Here is a 16,842-nt window from a genome sequence, read left to right on the forward strand (position 1 = left end):
ATGTGGAAACGAATGGAAGAAATACCTATCTCCAAGTCATTAAACAACTCTGTTTTTTTCCACAAGCTGTAGAAGGCTTTCTTCAAGGACTGATATTAATACTTCAGATCTCTGGATTTACCTCATTTCAGATAGTAGCAACTCAAAATAATCCACACAGTCTATTTTCAAAATGCTGTATTATGGCTGGACTGGCCTCTAGTGAAACTGAAAAATGGATATTAGCATGGGACAGAAGAAACCTAAATGAACTATCTTATCTCCAGAAGCAGTGAAGCACTGAAATGCAATCTGTACATTTCATTTTGAGTAGACAGGCCTATCTCAACTCAAACCTGTAAGTCTAATTGGTACTTGTCAGATTCTCTGTTCTGCTTTCTTCTATATCACTGTATCAAAAGCAGAAAAAATAATAACATTTTAGTATTGATCTGCATTAACAGAAAGAGAAAAAAAGAAAAAAAATGCAAAAGGTATGTTTAATTGTTAGGAATCGGTTATTTTTATGAGACTGGCATTAATCTTCATTTTCCTTCAAACACATTAATATTAATGTGAGACAGGGTTTACCTTACAGACTTGGCCTCTTTTCATATGACATTAAGAAATCCGAAATTTTGAAGCTCCAGTGATTAGAAGTTGAAACACAACTTAGTTTTAAATGCATTAAATAAATTGAAATATATTTTATAACCAGTTTATTTTACCTTGGTTTATTTTGGGAAATATGCCTTATTATGTGTTTTCCTTGCTTATATTCTGTGTACCCGGGCTATTTTAGGTTTGTGAAATCTTTCTTAAAGTACTAGTGGAAAAAAAAAAAAAAAAAAAAAAAAAAAAGGAAAATATGCAAAGCTGGTGCAATCTAGGGGATCTTGAAAAGTCTGATAATGACTGAATGAATGCTGAGCCTTCTCTTCTTCAGGTTAAAAAGACACTGAAGTTGTTCAAACTTCTCATTCTTGATTGGCATCCTTTACAAATATGGTGAAATGAGAGAGCTTTCTGTGGGTGTAACAAAGTAAAAAACTGTTCTAGAGCAGTTAATTCTTTAATGCATGCATTTTTAAATCCATTTGTACATATCCTTGGCTCCTGAGGCCATGTAAAACTTTAGAACAAGGAAGACTTACCCAAGGTGGAGGGGTACCAGGTTAAAAAGCACTTAAAAAAATTAAATGTACTTATATAGAAAGTGTCTGACAGATTGCACCCATGAGCTCTGAGGGAGCTGGCTGATATGTTGTGGAATATTGCCTTTGTAAAGAAGATTGAGCAAGACTCTTCTCTCTCCACAGTGCCCACTGACAGGATAAGAGGCAGTGGGCAATGAGTAAAACACATGAAATTATCACCAAAAAACACTTCTTCACTGTAAGGGTAGTTAAACACTGGAGTGGGTTGCCCAGACAGATTGTTGATTCTCTAGCTGTGGAGATATTCAAAACAGGACGGAACACAATCCTGGAAAGCCTGCTCTAGCAGATCCTGCCTAAGATGGGAGACAAACCTCCAGAGATTCCTTTCTGTCTAAATGATTTGTGAAATACAGACTTTCTACATACCTGAAACATTTAAATTGTATGCATATATAAAGAACAGAAATTGTACACACACACACACTCACATACATGTGAGTGCATGTGCACAAAAACTTTTTTTTTTTGCCATGGTCAAATGTACATATAGTGGTTCTAATAAGATTTCATAGTATGAAAAATATCTCAGTCAAATACCAGTTCCAACGGATACTTTCTTTGATTTCTGATAGAGTCATTGACAGTCAAAGAATAAGTAAGTAGCAGAAAATGTTTGCAATATTTTCCAGAATCAATCAGTCCGAATCTACCAATATAACAGACCCGAAGTTACTTCTCATCAAGTTTCATGGCTGCTGATAATGTATTTTAAAATAACTTGTCCACAATCTGTAAAACCCTAGGAATCTTTCCAATACTTTGTGTAGCTAAACTCTACCACAGAGATCGCTCACTAAGAAAAAGGGGGAGAAAGTATGAAGGAAAAGGGTTCAAGAGTTGAGATAAGGACAGGGAGATCACTCACCAATCACCATCACAGGCAAAACAGACTCAGGGTAGGAAGATTAATATAATTTATTGTCTGTTACTAACAGACTAGAGCAGTAAGAAACTAAAAGCAAACTAAAGACACCTTCCCATATCATCCACCTTCTCCTCACCTCAGGTAGCTCAGGAGAATGCAGAATAAGAGTTGTGGTCAGTCTGTAACACTTTGTCATCTGCCACTCCATATTCACTCTCTTCCCCTGCTCCAATGTGGTGTCCTTCCCACAGGATGCTGTCCTTCCCAAACTGATCCTGAGCGGGCTTCTCACAGGCAGCAGCTCTTCAAGAACTGCTCCCATGTGGCTCGCTACCATGGGGTCCATCTGACATGAGCAGCAGCTCTTCCCACGGGCAGCAGCTCTCCCCAGATCCCCTGCTCCTGCATGGGATCCTCTCCATGGGCTGCAGCTTCGGCCTGGGACATGCTCCTGTAGGGACTCTCTTGACTCTGATCTCCCACAGGCCCTCCCAGCATCACCTACTGGCTTGGTGTGTCCTGGCCAAGCAGCGTGAAGGTTCCGAGGTTGCGAAGGATCTGGGCAGCAGACGACGGTGACACAGCTGACAGCACTGCACCCAGTGCATCGGGCAGGCAGGAGGTGGCAGTGAGAACTGCGGGCCAGCGCCTTCCCTACTTTTGCTCCACAACGAGTAAGACCACTCTGCAGGACATTCAGGAAGAGTGGGAAGAGAGCCCCAGGAGAGAAGCTGTGGCAGAAGCAGACGACGTCCTGCCCAGCACGTCTCCTGCCCCATCTGGTGAGGCAGATGCCAGGCCTTCAGCTGCTCCTATGGCCGCAGTTCCTGGGCCCGAGGAGCTCCCCCCTGCCTGCATGCCCAAAGAGGGAAAAGCTTCAGCCTCTCCCCTGGCTGCGCACCCTGTGTTGGAGGCCAGGACAGCACCTCTCACCCCATCAACATGTGAGGAAGAAGAAGCAGCACCTTCTCCCCTGGCTGGGGGCCTTCTGCAAGAGGTAAGCAAGGTACACCTTCCTCGTCCCACAGTCATGGAAGCCACAGACCCCTGTCGGTGGGCCTCTAGGCCCCTCATCACTTATCCATCTGGCATCGGGGGCATCGGGGCCCGGAGCATGGCCAAACAGTGGCCCACAGGGCTGTGGTTTTCTCTCCCCATGCAGGTTTCCTCCGAGCATAGAAGCAGTGCACAGCGTTCGTCACACTTCCAATCAGTGCCAGAGGAAGGGCCAGGTATGTCCTAAAGTATGGAGCCATCCCAGCCCACGGCACGGAGGCTGGCAGCACTCCACGCACAGGGTCCCTCCGTGTCCAACTGTCCCCTCCCCAAGGGAAAGCCTTGGTGGCGGGGGCAGGCAGGACCATGCCCAGTTCCATCCCAGCCCCTCACGTACAGCTCTCTGACCCCCACAGGCACCGCTGCCCTCCCGCACGCTGTGGCTCGCTCGCGATTGCCCCGCCTCTTCAGGAGAGCACTTCGGGCTCTCCGCAGGAGTTTCTGCTTCAGCTGCATCACAGAAGACCTAGAGCAACGTGAGGCTGACAGTACCAGGGAGCTCCCCACAGATGGCAGCTTCGGTCCCGAGGACGGGGCTTCTGAATAAAATTGTTCAGGACTATTTCATAGATGAGGGCTGTCTCTTCTGTTCTGTTCTGCGTGCATGGGTGTCTGTGGGCTGCGTGTGCAGCTGCTGCGGTCAGACCCTGGGGCAGGGTGTCCCCATCTCCATGCTGCTAGTGCCTAGAGGGTGCACAGGTTTGTGCAGCAGTACTACCATGCAGTACTCTTGCGTGGGCTCCTCTCTATGGGCTGCAGCTTCAGCCCAGGGCCTGCTCCTGTGGGGGCTCTCCATGGGCCGCAGCTTCCTCCAGGCCACATCCACATGTTTTATAATGATGATGATGTTTTTGTTGTTATTATTATTAATAATAATATTTAATAATTAGTAATTATATTAATATAATTAATAAATAATCATCATTTAATAATTATTTAATAATTACAATAATAACAACATTAACAATAACAATAATAATGGATTCCAGGGCAGCGATTCCAAAACTTTTGTCATGAAGACTGGTTTCCCATGTATATGAGAGACGCATAAAGAAATCACAACTTCTTTTCACCAAAGTCTGAGTTGTTGTGATATCATTGTGGTGAAAACACGCACTTTTCACCAAAGTAACATAATTTATGTAAACTTGGTCAAACTAAGCCCCTTTGGAGATATTGGATGGCAGGCCTTACCAAATGCCAGACAAAGGAGAAGATCTAACCCATTTAGGAAACCAGTATTTGCAACAACATCTTACAGTTTTGTGCAAGCAACTAGAACAAATCAAGAAGAATGTTTTAGGCACTAGACCTTTTATTTGCCTCCCAAGGGGAAGGATGCACTTGAATCAATCTTAGTTGCTGTATGTGTGTAAATGAGGCAGGAGGAATTGAGACTGAGCACGAAAACATTTGGGGAAAGACTAAGGTAATAAGGTGATTAGTCTAAGGTGATTACATAAGGTAATTCAAGATGACACCTCCTGGGGTTTTCGAGAATTATGCAACAAATTATCCTTTTTGGGACAGACCCTTGAGGATGTCTGGCTCAACCACTGTGCTGTAAATTGTAGACCTCATCTTAGTATTCTTTTGAAAAGCAGTTAATAAGCAATGACTTTTATTCGAACACTAAAGAACGTCTCTTCATCAAAGGCTGCATCTACTTAGATGTGGGGATGGAGCAATAATCTATTTTTGCAACAAATGAGTATTTGTTGTAACAAATGAGGATTTGTTCTTGGTGCTCTGTGAGTGAGTGAATGAATGAAGCAGCCCTGTGGCTGCTGCACCTTCTGTGATGATGGTAGCAAGGAATGCCTATGTTTCTGCCAGAGCTCTTTCTAGATTGTTAATTTATCCAAACTGTGTTCTGTTCCCTTGGAGGTACAGTAACGAGCAAGACAGTCCAATTGGAGATGATCAGGAGACCAAAGCAGCTAAGGCTAAAGGCCTTACGTATTCGTCACGTGGTTCCAGCGTATATGAGCATTGGACTAGATTCATTTGGCACCATTGGAAGAAAATGCCTGCAAAATTGCATTCAGATCTCTTTGTAGAACAGGTGATTAGTTTGGCTTTTGATCTCCCATTTTGGGGTTGCAATACATTGATTTTGCACCTGAAACAGATCTTTCACTTCTGCTTCTTTAGAGAGAGCATTCATTCAAGTACCACTAATCCTCTCTGAAACTACAGCTGCATGGAGTAAATGTGATGACTGGAGATTTATTGCAAAACTACATTCTTGCTCCATCCCAGCATCTACTAGAGATGCAGCCTTTGAGGAATAGATTTTCCTTAGTGTTCTAAGAAGAGCTGCAGCCAAATAAACTGCCTTCTCCTAGGACCACTACAAAAAGATTTCTGCTCTCCATAGCTTGTCTAGCACAGGGAGTCTTGGTCAGAGCACAGTCGCCTCTGACACTTGGTGCATGACGCTTAACAGAGACTCACAGTTTACACTGAGGTCAAGCTGAAAAGGAGAATCATGTTGGAGATGAGAAGGTGACAGAGACATACTTAGGGTAAATGAGTCATTTCTGTGCCCATTTCTTCCATGCCAAATAGGAACGGAGGGAACTCATTTGACACTTGTCAGTAACTTAGATCACAATAGATTTGATTTCCTAATTGTTCTGATAGTACATTTTCCTGTCCACTGTGGGTCTGTTCCACTTCCTAGAGCAGTCCAGTTGGATTCTGCCATTTGTCAGCAGAATTTTACAGAAACTTCTACTGAGCACAGTCTACATGGATAGAATAGAAACCATGTTTAACTTCCTCCATCCCGCCAAATGAATAAGTATTTTTTTTAAAGGACTAAGCATCTTTTCTTTTTTTTTCTTTCTTTTTTTTTTTTTTTCTTTTCTTTGGGGGGGTGGGGGTCTGTTTTCTAGACTTCACAACATAGATCATGGCAACATTCTATTGAAAAATATACAAACAGTTATCTTAAGCAACAAAAATGAATACCAGCCAAGTGTACTAACCAGTTGAACTTGAAGCAAAAGAGACAGAAAAATTCTGCAGAAAACAAATAAAGACAAGGAATCAATCTTTGTCTTTCCATGCCTCGGTCAATCTGATCTGATAGAAAGCCAGCAAGATTTAGAGTGAGCGTTTTTTTCATCTGCTGTAATAATAATAACAAAAAAGAAATACGTTTAATATGCAACAAATTCAATGTAGATGATCAAGCTGGGGATTGGTCTGCATGAAAATGATACAGAGTCTGTGGTGGGTATTTTAAAGAAAGAGTTAAAGAAGTCTGCGTTGTTGTGATATCATTGATGCTGTCTGAAGAACGTTCTTGACCAGGAAGTTTCTGAAGTTTTCCACAGGTGTCTGAATTCAAGGATTGCATTGCTTTGCCAGAGAAATGAACTTTAGAAGAAAAGAAAATCCGAGGGAAGTTAGAGCAGGAAGGCTTATACCATGTCAAAAAACTTGAATATCCTGGGATAAATGCTTAGCTCAACAGACAAAATGAGGTTTCCATGCAGGGAAATTGTTTGCCTGAATTTTCTGGAAGAGTTTCCCAGTGACTAAGCAAATGAATGGGAAAAGACTCTCTTGAGAACGCCCTTTGTTCTTCCAGGTCCTATTTCAATCCATACTCTGATCCGTCCAGAGGGAAACCCGTTTTATCCTCATGTGGTTTACTTTGCCATGAGTCTGATCAACGGAGACACAGGGCAGCCATGCACAGTAGTCCTCTCTGCTAAGAAAGCCTTCTCTTTCCAACAGGGATGTCAGGGTGAGCTCTGTAGTGAGACAGGGAACAAGATGAAGGCTGGTGATTCCTAGGTCTGAGCGAGAACCATTGCAGGTTACCCACCCGAAGATAAGGGAGTACAAGACTGTGCAGAGATCACGGAAACAGCAAGAACTGGCTGACTGCAGAAGTCTGTCAAAGACAGGAAAGGCTGAGAGAGAGGATTAGCAGCGAGGAGGACTTCTGCCCTTCAACAGAGGACCACCAGAGTGTGCCGGACGACCACCCAGGGACTCCAGCACGCGTACGAACAGAGACGGGAACCTACGCGACTGATCCTTAGGAGCCCTGGTAACTATGCAGGAGACTTACGGGGTCAATTAAATGAGGATGGCTTCGTCCCACTAACAGAAGCACAGCGCCAGCAGCCGCAGGTGGGCGAGTTATGCGGAGCTATAGCCCCGTGCGCCCGGCGTGTGTGCGCAGCGCCGAGTAAACACGGCTGCCTTATAACCATTCCGAGGCTACAGAGCCTGATTTCCGCAAGTCAAAGCGTCCTTTTTCCTGAAGTGCATTTTGCACATGTGCCCTGTTTGTAGCCGTTTTAGCCCCGCCAGCTAATCTCGGGGCTAACCGCAGGCAGACACCGCCTGATACCCCCCCCCCCCCACCACCACCACACAAGGCGGCGGCGCAGCAGCAGCCCCGCGCGCGGCGCTGGGGCCGTGCCTGACTCGGAAGCGCTCCCGGAGGGCGGCGCTGGGTTAGCAGCAGCTCTTCCGGAGCGGCCTCGCTCTTCCCCCTCCGGGCCCGTTCGCCACGACGCCTCCGGCTCCGTGCCCCGGCTCCGGCTCCGGCTCCGGCTCCGGCTCCGTGCCCGCCCGGCTCCGTGCCCGCCCGCTCCGTGCCCGTCGCCATGCCGCCGCGGGGCTGCGCGGCCGCGGGGCCGCTGCTGCTGCTGGTGCTGCTGGTGCTGCGGGCCTGCGCCGCAAGGGCCTCGGAGATCACCTTCGAGCTGCCCGACAACGCCAAGCAGTGCTTCTACGAGGAGATCGCGCAGGGCACCAAGTGCACGCTGGAGTTCCAGGTAGCGGGGTGAGGGGTCAGGGTGAGGGGGAGGGGAGGGGAGGGGGTCCCGCAGGGCTGCTGGCTGCGGGAGCCTCAGGGCTGGGCGCTGCCAGGAGCGGGGCTGTGTGAGCCTGCCCTCCGTGTGCCACATCTCCCCTAAATGTTTCGGTGTCCTCTGGCACGGGAAGAGCAGAGAGGTGGCTGGGGCTCGGGGGGGGCATCCGCAGAGGGCCTTAAAGCTCTCCCAGGGGTTCACCGTGAATGTGTGAACTGTCCCCTCGCAGGGTGTGTGGGAGGACTGGGAGCGAGCTGCTCGCACTGATACTTGATAAACAACATGCCCCTGCCGAATGTGAAAGTGTGCTTTGAAGATGAGCCATCATTTTACTGCAGAAATTATTTTTTTTTTCATTCTAAGCAGATAGTCATTTCCGTATGAAAATCCCCAGTAGGTGCAGGCATCCGCAGGGAGACATCCAAAGCTTTCTCTATTTTGTCATCACATTTGTGGAAAAGCAAAACTTGCCAGCTGAAATTTTTTTTAAAGCTTTGTCTGCGGATCGGCTAATTTTTGGTTCTCTTGTTATTTCAGCTTTACCACTAACACTGTGGTTTTAATAACTTGATGCATAGAAAAACTGATGTGGATATAAACAATAGTATCTGCAGTGCACATATCTGAAGCGCAGATGCTCAAATGGTTACATAATAGATGCTAAAGTATATCAATGAAAATAAAATTTCTCTTTTTTTTTTTTTTTTAAGGTTTCTGTACAAGCACAAAAGGGACATACATACCTTAAGATACAAGTCTTGTAGTCTTTCAGCATGCTTTATCTTAAAAGGAAAAGGTTTGGAGCTTAAAACTACAAGTCTGAGCATCCTGAGAAAAATAAATTATAAGCACCTAACTTAGCAATAGGTCTTATCATAGAGGTAGCATATATCTTGTCAGAAGAAAAGTGGGGAAAAAAGTGAGTCAGGCATGAAGTTCAGAGATGCTCGTAGGCGTCATCTGAATATTGTGATGTTGGAAAGTGCTGCTGCTGACTGCACGAGACTGATGCAGCAGATCCCTCTATGGCATTGCTTTGTTGACAAGCTCACAAGCTCATAGAAAGACTAGCCAGGCTGTAATACCTGTTTTACTGGTCATATGTCATTCCTACCCTGTAAAGCAGCTTGACCTCATAGGGTAGTTATGCTCTTTTGGCCGTACAGAAAGGAGCTGCCTTATCTCATTTTAACAATCTCAACTTGCAGAATTGATTCTTCAGAGGGCTTGTGTGTACATATTAAATGGCTGTTTTGTTGCAGTACCGTCTTTGCTGCTCTGACAAGTTTTATCTCCTGTAGCCTTTGCTCTAGTACAATTAGCTGTAACAAAGTAACTCAAATTTCTGTCATAACACTGCTTGAAAATGTAGTTGGTGTCATATATCCAGAACTGGAAATATTTTGAATTTTCCATGTGCCCTCTATAAGAGAATGATTTTTGTGAACTGGCTTTGAATGATTTTCAAATTAATGCATTATATTTTAAAAGATACTTCTCAAAGCAAAAAAAAATTACAGTAAGTGTCTGTTTTGTTAAAAGGACAATTTCTTGTTTTTTGTTTTGAGGTGATCACTGGAGGCCACTACGATGTTGACTGCCGGTTGGAAGATCCTGATGGCATTGTGTTATACAAAGAGATGAAGAAGCAATATGACAGCTTCACGTTTACTGCATCCAGAAATGGAACGTACAAATTCTGCTTCAGCAATGAATTCTCTACTTTCACACACAAAACTGTGTACTTTGATTTCCAGGTTGGAGAAGATCCACCACTGTTTCCTAGCGAGAACAGAGTGACTGCACTTACCCAGGTAAAATGCTGTTGTGTTTGACGGCAACTGTTAGCTTGAAAGAATGATTTTGTTGTGTTTTTTTGTTTTTTTTTTTCAGCTGCATTAAATGTCTACATAACTTTTGAACATCACTGGAATGGAGATGTTAAAAAAAAAATGAGTTATTAAAAACAATCTTTTTTCAGGAGATATATTTTATTCAACATAAATAAGAGTTGAAAATGAAATATGAAATTCCAAGTGCTTAAGAGAAAATTAGAGTAACATAAGCTTTAGGCCATTATCTTTTTTTTTTTTTTTTTTAAGGGAATTTACGTTGAATATCATCGTTCTGTGTCCTATGAAGTATGCATTTCACAAACTAGAATATCAGGGGATTAGGGTTTTCAAAACTTCCAATTTTGGGGGGAAGCTTTGAGAATTATTTTCATACTTAAACTGATAGTCTTTCATGGAAGAAAGACTTAAGCTGGTCTGTCGCATAATTCTTATTTTTAAAAATACAGAAGAAAACTCCATCACCATCAACAAATAAATAAAAGCCATGTTTAGCTGGCTGATAGATATTTGTAATTTATGTAACATTCAGAAGTGTCAAAGTACAATTTTTAAATTAAAAAAAAAAGAAGTATAATTATTACTTGAGATTTATGGGATTTACTTTCCAAATACTCCCTTTTTTTTCAGCATTTTGCAGTTTTACACCACCTCTTCCTAAGCAAAACCCACCCAGACTTTCCTTGGATCTCTTGCTCCATGAATTCTCACTAATGTTCTTGCACTATATCCATCACCAAACTTTTTAAACAGCCATTAAAGAATGCTGGCTGTGGTCACTATTTTCCTAGTCTGGACTCAAAGGTATAAATACCACTTGCCAAATGCCAATCTTACTTAATTTACCTTGCATTAAGTCTGCAGTTGCTAAGATTCGTAGTGAGTACATGACTTCCTGTGAGTTGAAGTAGAGCTCTTACCTTCCTGTCATTCTTCTGCTCTGCCTTATTTTATTTTCTGATTCTTGATGCTGTATTTGATCACATTCTTTCCATTAGTCTTCATTGCATTCATTCGATGCGTCCAATTTTCCTTTTGCTGCCTTGGTGTCAGTCAGCAAGGGAAGCATCAACAAGGCAAGAAGTGGTTGCTGAATGCAACCTCTCTGCAGCCCCTGCTTACACTGTGGGAGAAGATATAAAATAAAATAGTTATCATTGTGTTGTAGCATACACAATGCAAGTAATCATAGAATCATAGAATATCCTGAGTTGGAAGGGACCCTTAAGGATCATCAAGTCCAACTCTTGACACCGCACAGGTCTACCCAAAAGTTCAGACCATGTGACTAAGTGCACAGTCCAATCTCTTCTTAAATTCAGACAGGCTCGGTGCAGTGACCACTTCCCTGGGGAGCCCGTTCCAGTGTGCAACCACCCTCTCTGTGAAGAACCCCCTCCTTATGTCAAGTAATGTATTCAGAGAAGGGAAAGCTAACTTTCAGTGTACCTTTAGTAAGAAGGCTCTTGGTGCAGTTTTCTTGAGGCTTGTAGCATGACCAAATTTGGGCAGCCTTTCACAGGGACAATAGAGGCAAATGCCTGAAATCAGAGGAGCTTGGTGTTTGAATTTAAGATCCCTTATTCAGATCTGGAGTGTTCTACAACTTATCAGTGAGATCAGTGGCAGACCTTAATTTGGGAAACCTCTTTCTGAATTTTGTTGAGAAGAATATCTTAGACTTGTTCAGACACTCATCTTGAAACATAATCTACTTGAAAAGATGCAAGTAACAGCTGTAAGTGACTGCAAGTTACTACAGATGTAAATAACTGCAAGTGGCCTTACTTGGGTGTTAAATGGTTCCTTTCAATATAGGTTGTGCTGTTTGATCTTCAGGAAATACTGTTTTTAAGACATAAAAACAGACTAACTGATCAGAACCTAAATATTTTGAAGATCCATTGATTAATTTCTTGATGATCTAAGCACAGTGAGGAGTACTGACTTACAGAAGATAAGTTGAAATGGAAGACGTTTATGTGAAAAATGATCTAGGGCGTGGAAAACTGGCAACAGTTGGGCAACTCTTTCTGAAGAAATTGCTACTATGTTATGGACAATTCAGCAACACTAAAATATGACAGAATTGTGTCCTTTCTCTGATTACTTTTTGCATACATGAGTACCAGAAGGAACTCTTGCCAAGAGAACATACTGAGTTTGGTAATGTAGATTGTGAGATGTTGTAGAACTTAAGTGAGAACTGTACAGTGACGAACATCTTGGGAAACACAGTATGTATTAAATACTGATGTTTCTTAATGATAAAAGAAATTGAGGCTACAATAGTTCTTCTAATGTTCACTTTTAAACTCACATGAATTGAATATTTGTTTCGTGGGTCTAAGAATGCATTGTTTTTGTTAGATCTAGTTTTACATGCTTCTGTATTTAAGAGTCTGTTACATTCCTGTTTGTAGAAATGGATCAATGTAAATTTAAATGTTACTGTTTTTATGGTATTTCAGCCTAACAATGAAGTGAGCCAATCATTCGTCTGTAAGGTTGCACAAATCCTAATTTTAAGTACTAAAGCACAAAACAGAAAAAAATATTAGAAACGTTCTTAATTCAGAAATATGTATTTGTTTGCTTTTCTAGATGGAGTCTGCCTGTGTTTCGATTCATGAAGCTTTGAAGTCTGTCATTGATTATCAGACGCACTTTCGATTGAGAGAAGCTCAAGGCCGCAGCAGAGCAGAGGATTTAAATACAAGAGTAGCCTACTGGTCAATAGGGGAAGCAATCATTCTTCTTGTTGTTAGTATTGGGCAGGTATTTCTCCTCAAAAGCTTCTTCTCAGACAAAAGAACCACAACAACCCGTGTTGGATCATAACTGGCAGTGATAATGCTTCAGGTCATTGTGTGCTATTCATCTGTAGAGTTACTGTTCTCCAATTAATTGTTAGGTACAAATGATCTAAGTATGTGTAACATTCAAATCTGTCTACCACTCATCCATTTAAATCACAAAAGATCCAAAAAGTTATGGAAGGGACACATGATTTGAAATTAAAAAAAAAAATAAAAAAAAAAAAGGAAAACACTTTGGAACTTAAATACTTTCTGATTTCTGTATTAAACATCTTGCATTGACTAGCCTCTTCTATAGATATTAATTCACACTGAGTTTGATGTTCTTTTTTTTCTACCAGTAAGATTACCTACTTGCGATATAAGAGTTTAAAAGAACCAAACAATCAAGTGTCAGATGTGCAAAAGCAATGCATATGAAAATGTGATTTGACTATAATTTCCAGGCTGAATGTATTTGCTTATAAACAAGCAAATGTGATGAACTGTAGTGTGCTGTTTTGATTTGCTGTTTAAAAAAAAATATCATTTCCTTATTTGTAAATCGGTTGCAAGCTTGACAGTTTATCCTGGCTCATTTTCCATCAGCCTGGGAAGTCTCCTCCTTCAAAACTTGCTAAATTTTATAGTTGAATGCATTTGCTTAAGCACACATTCTTCTATAGTGAAATAAAATGAGCTTCTTATACAATGTTTGTTTTACTGAACAGATTATAAACTGAGACAACTCAGGAAATACATTTTCTGTCTTCAAAAATCCAAATCTCCAAGTTTATGTTAAAAACATGCAATAAAATAGGGAGTCCTCTAACTTTGTCAGTAAAGCCGTACAGTCTCTGTACTTATTTATGTTGCTGCTGCTTTTTGGATTTAAGACCAGAGGTAGCTTGTTTTTTTAGGCAGCGCAGTACCAGCACTGGACAAGGTTATATTACATTTGAGGCACATACAAGGCTTTTTACTAAATTGATTTCCTGTTAAGAGGCCAATTTTAATATTGATACTGCATTGCACGTGTGCTGTAAATTTTATTTCCCTGTGTGTGGTGCACTAATACATTATGGCCTTGTGCATCTAATTGCCACTCTTTTTTGCTAGTGGTGAGGAAATTAATTAAATATTTGAGGTTATCTTTTTGGTAGTTAATAGTTAAATTGTTTCCACTGCTCATGTATTTAGCAGCTTATGTACTGTAATGTCTTGTTTTATTTGGATGTGGAAGATAGTAAATGTATGTATGTACAAGTAGCTTAAATTGAGCTGGTCAACTCCTTCAGGTGGCTCTGGAGGAATAAGTAAACTGACCAATTCTTAAGTGCACAAATTAAACAAAAGTAAAAAAAAAAAAAAATAAAAATTGTCATCGTATTACTGACTAATTCAAAATATGCTTAAGCAAGCAGAGCAAGAACTCTAAATCCTCATTAGTAGCCTGTGTTATCTCTAGCAAAAAGTTGAAGTCACATGTACGGCTGACCACTGAGTATTCTGAAGAACTGATGAAAGATGACTTCATTATAAAATGTTTTGATGTTTGCAAAAAAAATGAGCAAGCATGCTCCTAGTCTCTATTCTGAAATAAACTTCTTCAGAAAGTGAATTAAAAAATGAACAGTGGCTCAAAAACAAGTAAAAAGCTCACAGAGGTATTAAAAAGCTTAATGTAAAATTCAGGATTGTGTGTAATGTCTTTCTATCTTGTACCAAACTTTAAACACTGCATTCCCATTTTGTGATGCACGCTTCCCAGAAACAGTTAGATTCACAAAGGTCAGAAAGCAAAAAGCTAGTTCTTTCTTCTTACAAAACAAGTCTCTGCCTGAAATAGGTACAATATTGTTGATTATACCTATATGCTTCATTTTTGTGTTTCAGCAGCTGATACTTAGTTTCTGTACTGCTTTGCACACAATAATGAAGTAAGTTGTGCACTTTGGGTGCAAGTGTCAGAAGAAAACACGATTTTAATTTTGAAAGTACCCACTCTACTCTTCTGAATTTTAAATGTCACTTGTTTAGCTTTAATCAGAACAAGTGCGTTTGCTTTAAAGATTGAAACGTGTTTTTTTTTTCCAACTGAGTTGTTCTGTGTGCTCTCAAAATTGGTAACAATGGGATAAAGCAGATACTGGATGGCCATCGTGTACATGTCTCTATTCTTTCATACCGTTGGAATGTGTGACATGGGACTGTTTGGCTCAGAATTATTCCCACTGCAGAGGCTTAGTGAACTTGACTTTTGCATTGAAGTTAGGTATACAAACCAATCCTCTGATATCTTGCTGCATAATATGCAGCAATAGCTTAAAAATGCCTTTATTTTTGTGTTATTAAAAACATGGCACAAGTACACGTTTAAACATAGCTGTACATAGTTTTTAAAATGTGACTGAATAGGATATAATAAACACGCTAACATGCAGTGGGTGAATAAATGCTTTGTGACTTTTTGTTAAAGCTATGTCTTTTTATATATGGAAAGCATAGTTTGATTAATGGTGTGATACTCAAGTAAATCACCATGCATTAAAGGGGATACAACTGTGTTTTTAGCTGAAACCCAGGGCTTTTAGTAGTTTTTTTTCCTGGATGTTTGTGTTTACGCAACTTATTTTCATGTTCAGGAATGTCAGTTCTTGTTTTAGTTTGGAAAAAAAAATAGTTTGAATAAGACAAGAAGCAGACCCTGTGAATACTGTATGGGTAAATAAAAATTAATATATGAATATGGCCTGGTTGTTTTGTTTGCATGTGGGAAGGGGGAGCATTACGATTTGAAAAGCTTTGAATAGTGATCTGTTCATAGAAGCATCGGATATCTGAGTTGCAAGGGACTCAGCAGGATCATCAAGTCAAACTCCTGGGTCCCAGAGAACCACCAAAAAAGAAAAAAAATCAGATTGTGGCTGAGAGCGTTGTCCTACCACTCCGGCAGCTGTGTGCCATGACCACTGCCCTGGGGAGCCTGTCCCAGTGCCCGACCTCCCTCTGGGTGCAGACCCTTTCCCTAACCCCCAGCCTGACCCTCCCCTGTCCCAGCTCCATGCCGTTCCCTCGGGTCCTGTCACTGTCCCCAGAGAGCAGAGCTCAGTGCCTGCCCCTCTGCTCACCTGGTAAGGAAGCTGCCAGTCATGTTTGGGGGTGTCTTACACTGACCAAACACTGGGAGGTCAGACCTTAAAACTGAAGCAAGAAGTGAATCTTACGGTCAAAGCTTTTTTTCAGATATCTTGGTTTTCTTCATAAAAAGAACAGTAACCGAAACAGCCTGAAAGCTGTTTGTGTTGCTAATGAGGATGATGATTTGCATATCTTTGAATAGAAAAACTATAGCCACAAGAGAATAAAAACAAACAAACAAAAAAAAAAAAAAAAAAAAAAAAAAAAAAAAACCTTTAGGGATTAAAAATAATAAAATTCAGAAGCATTGTCTGAACTATACAGACACAGAATGGTGTCTGCATGTGTGATGATTTATTGTGGGGTCATAAGGCTGCAATGCTCGCTGCATATTTCCTGAAGGCTGGGTGGTTGAGGTGGTGAAATTAAAGCATGGAAACAGCGGAGCTCACAGAGGAAAAACATTTGTGCTTGAATGTATCACAGGCAGTCCGCAGCAGCCTCCCATGACCTTTGAGTACTATTAAAACAATTACTCAAGTGCATGGAATTTCTGGTACTATACGGTATACGTAGAAACTGCTAAGCAAAAGGAATCAGAAAGCAAGGAAGGCTGCAACAGATTTTTGAAAGGACATGCTGCTTGAAGTCCTGCTCAGTGGCATCCTTTGGAGGGGGCTGATGGACTTGTCTGTACTCAAACCCAGCTTTGAAGCAAAACATTTCTCTCTGCAGAGATTTTAATCTCTGGACCAGATGTAAGCAGGCATAGACCACACAGGTGTTTTTGCTGGGGTGGGTGCATGTCAGGAAGTGACACATACTGCATGCAGCCGATCCTTGGCTGGATTTCCCTGGGTCTGCAGCAGGTCTGCAGTGACGGATGGAAATCTCCAGCAAGGGGGCTGCCAACACCCCAGCTTCCACCCTCCCCAGCCCTCTGATTGGACCTGATGCTCCTGAAGGAAGGGAGTTCAACTCGCAACCATCTCTGTGGTCACCATTATTTTCAGATTGGCATAGGAACATAGCATTTGAAAATGGCTTAATTTAATATGCAGATCTGAGAGCACTTGATACAGGAGGTGA

The 16,842-nt window shown here is 41.7% G+C and overlaps 1 protein-coding gene and 1 long non-coding RNA gene across 2 annotated transcripts; one reads left to right on the plus strand and one right to left on the minus strand.

The window, feature by feature from the left end:
* Positions 1–4,038: 4,038 nt before the first annotated feature.
* On the minus strand, positions 4,039–7,589 carry LOC113840151 (uncharacterized). Its single transcript, XR_003492922.3, has 2 exons — positions 7,211–7,589; positions 4,039–6,887 (listed from the first exon to the last, which is right to left on the minus strand). It is a non-coding gene; the product is annotated as an uncharacterized lncRNA (long non-coding RNA).
* TMED7 (transmembrane p24 trafficking protein 7) lies at positions 7,582–15,359 on the plus strand. The gene is made up of 3 exons (XM_038170440.2): positions 7,582–7,925; positions 9,530–9,775; positions 12,419–15,359. Exons 1-3 carry the CDS (start codon positions 7,755–7,757, stop codon positions 12,653–12,655), a joined length of 654 nt encoding a protein of 217 aa, XP_038026368.1. The 5' UTR covers positions 7,582–7,754; the 3' UTR covers positions 12,656–15,359.
* Positions 15,360–16,842: the final 1,483 nt, after the last annotated feature.

The sequence above is a fragment of the Anas platyrhynchos genome, chromosome Z (assembly GCF_047663525.1).
Source record: "Anas platyrhynchos isolate ZD024472 breed Pekin duck chromosome Z, IASCAAS_PekinDuck_T2T, whole genome shotgun sequence".
NCBI classification, from domain to species: domain Eukaryota; kingdom Metazoa; phylum Chordata; class Aves; order Anseriformes; family Anatidae; genus Anas; species Anas platyrhynchos.

Coding starts and splice junctions, on each gene's coding strand:
- TMED7 (XM_038170440.2), top strand. CDS start 7,755: ATGCCGCCGCGGGGCTGCGCGGCCGCGGGGCCGCTGCTGCTGCTGGTG. Junction 7,926..9,529: donor AGTGCACGCTGGAGTTCCAG/GTAGCGGGGTGA, acceptor TTTTGTTTTGAG/GTGATCACTGGAGGCCACTA. Junction 9,776..12,418: donor GAGTGACTGCACTTACCCAG/GTAAAATGCTGT, acceptor TTGCTTTTCTAG/ATGGAGTCTGCCTGTGTTTC.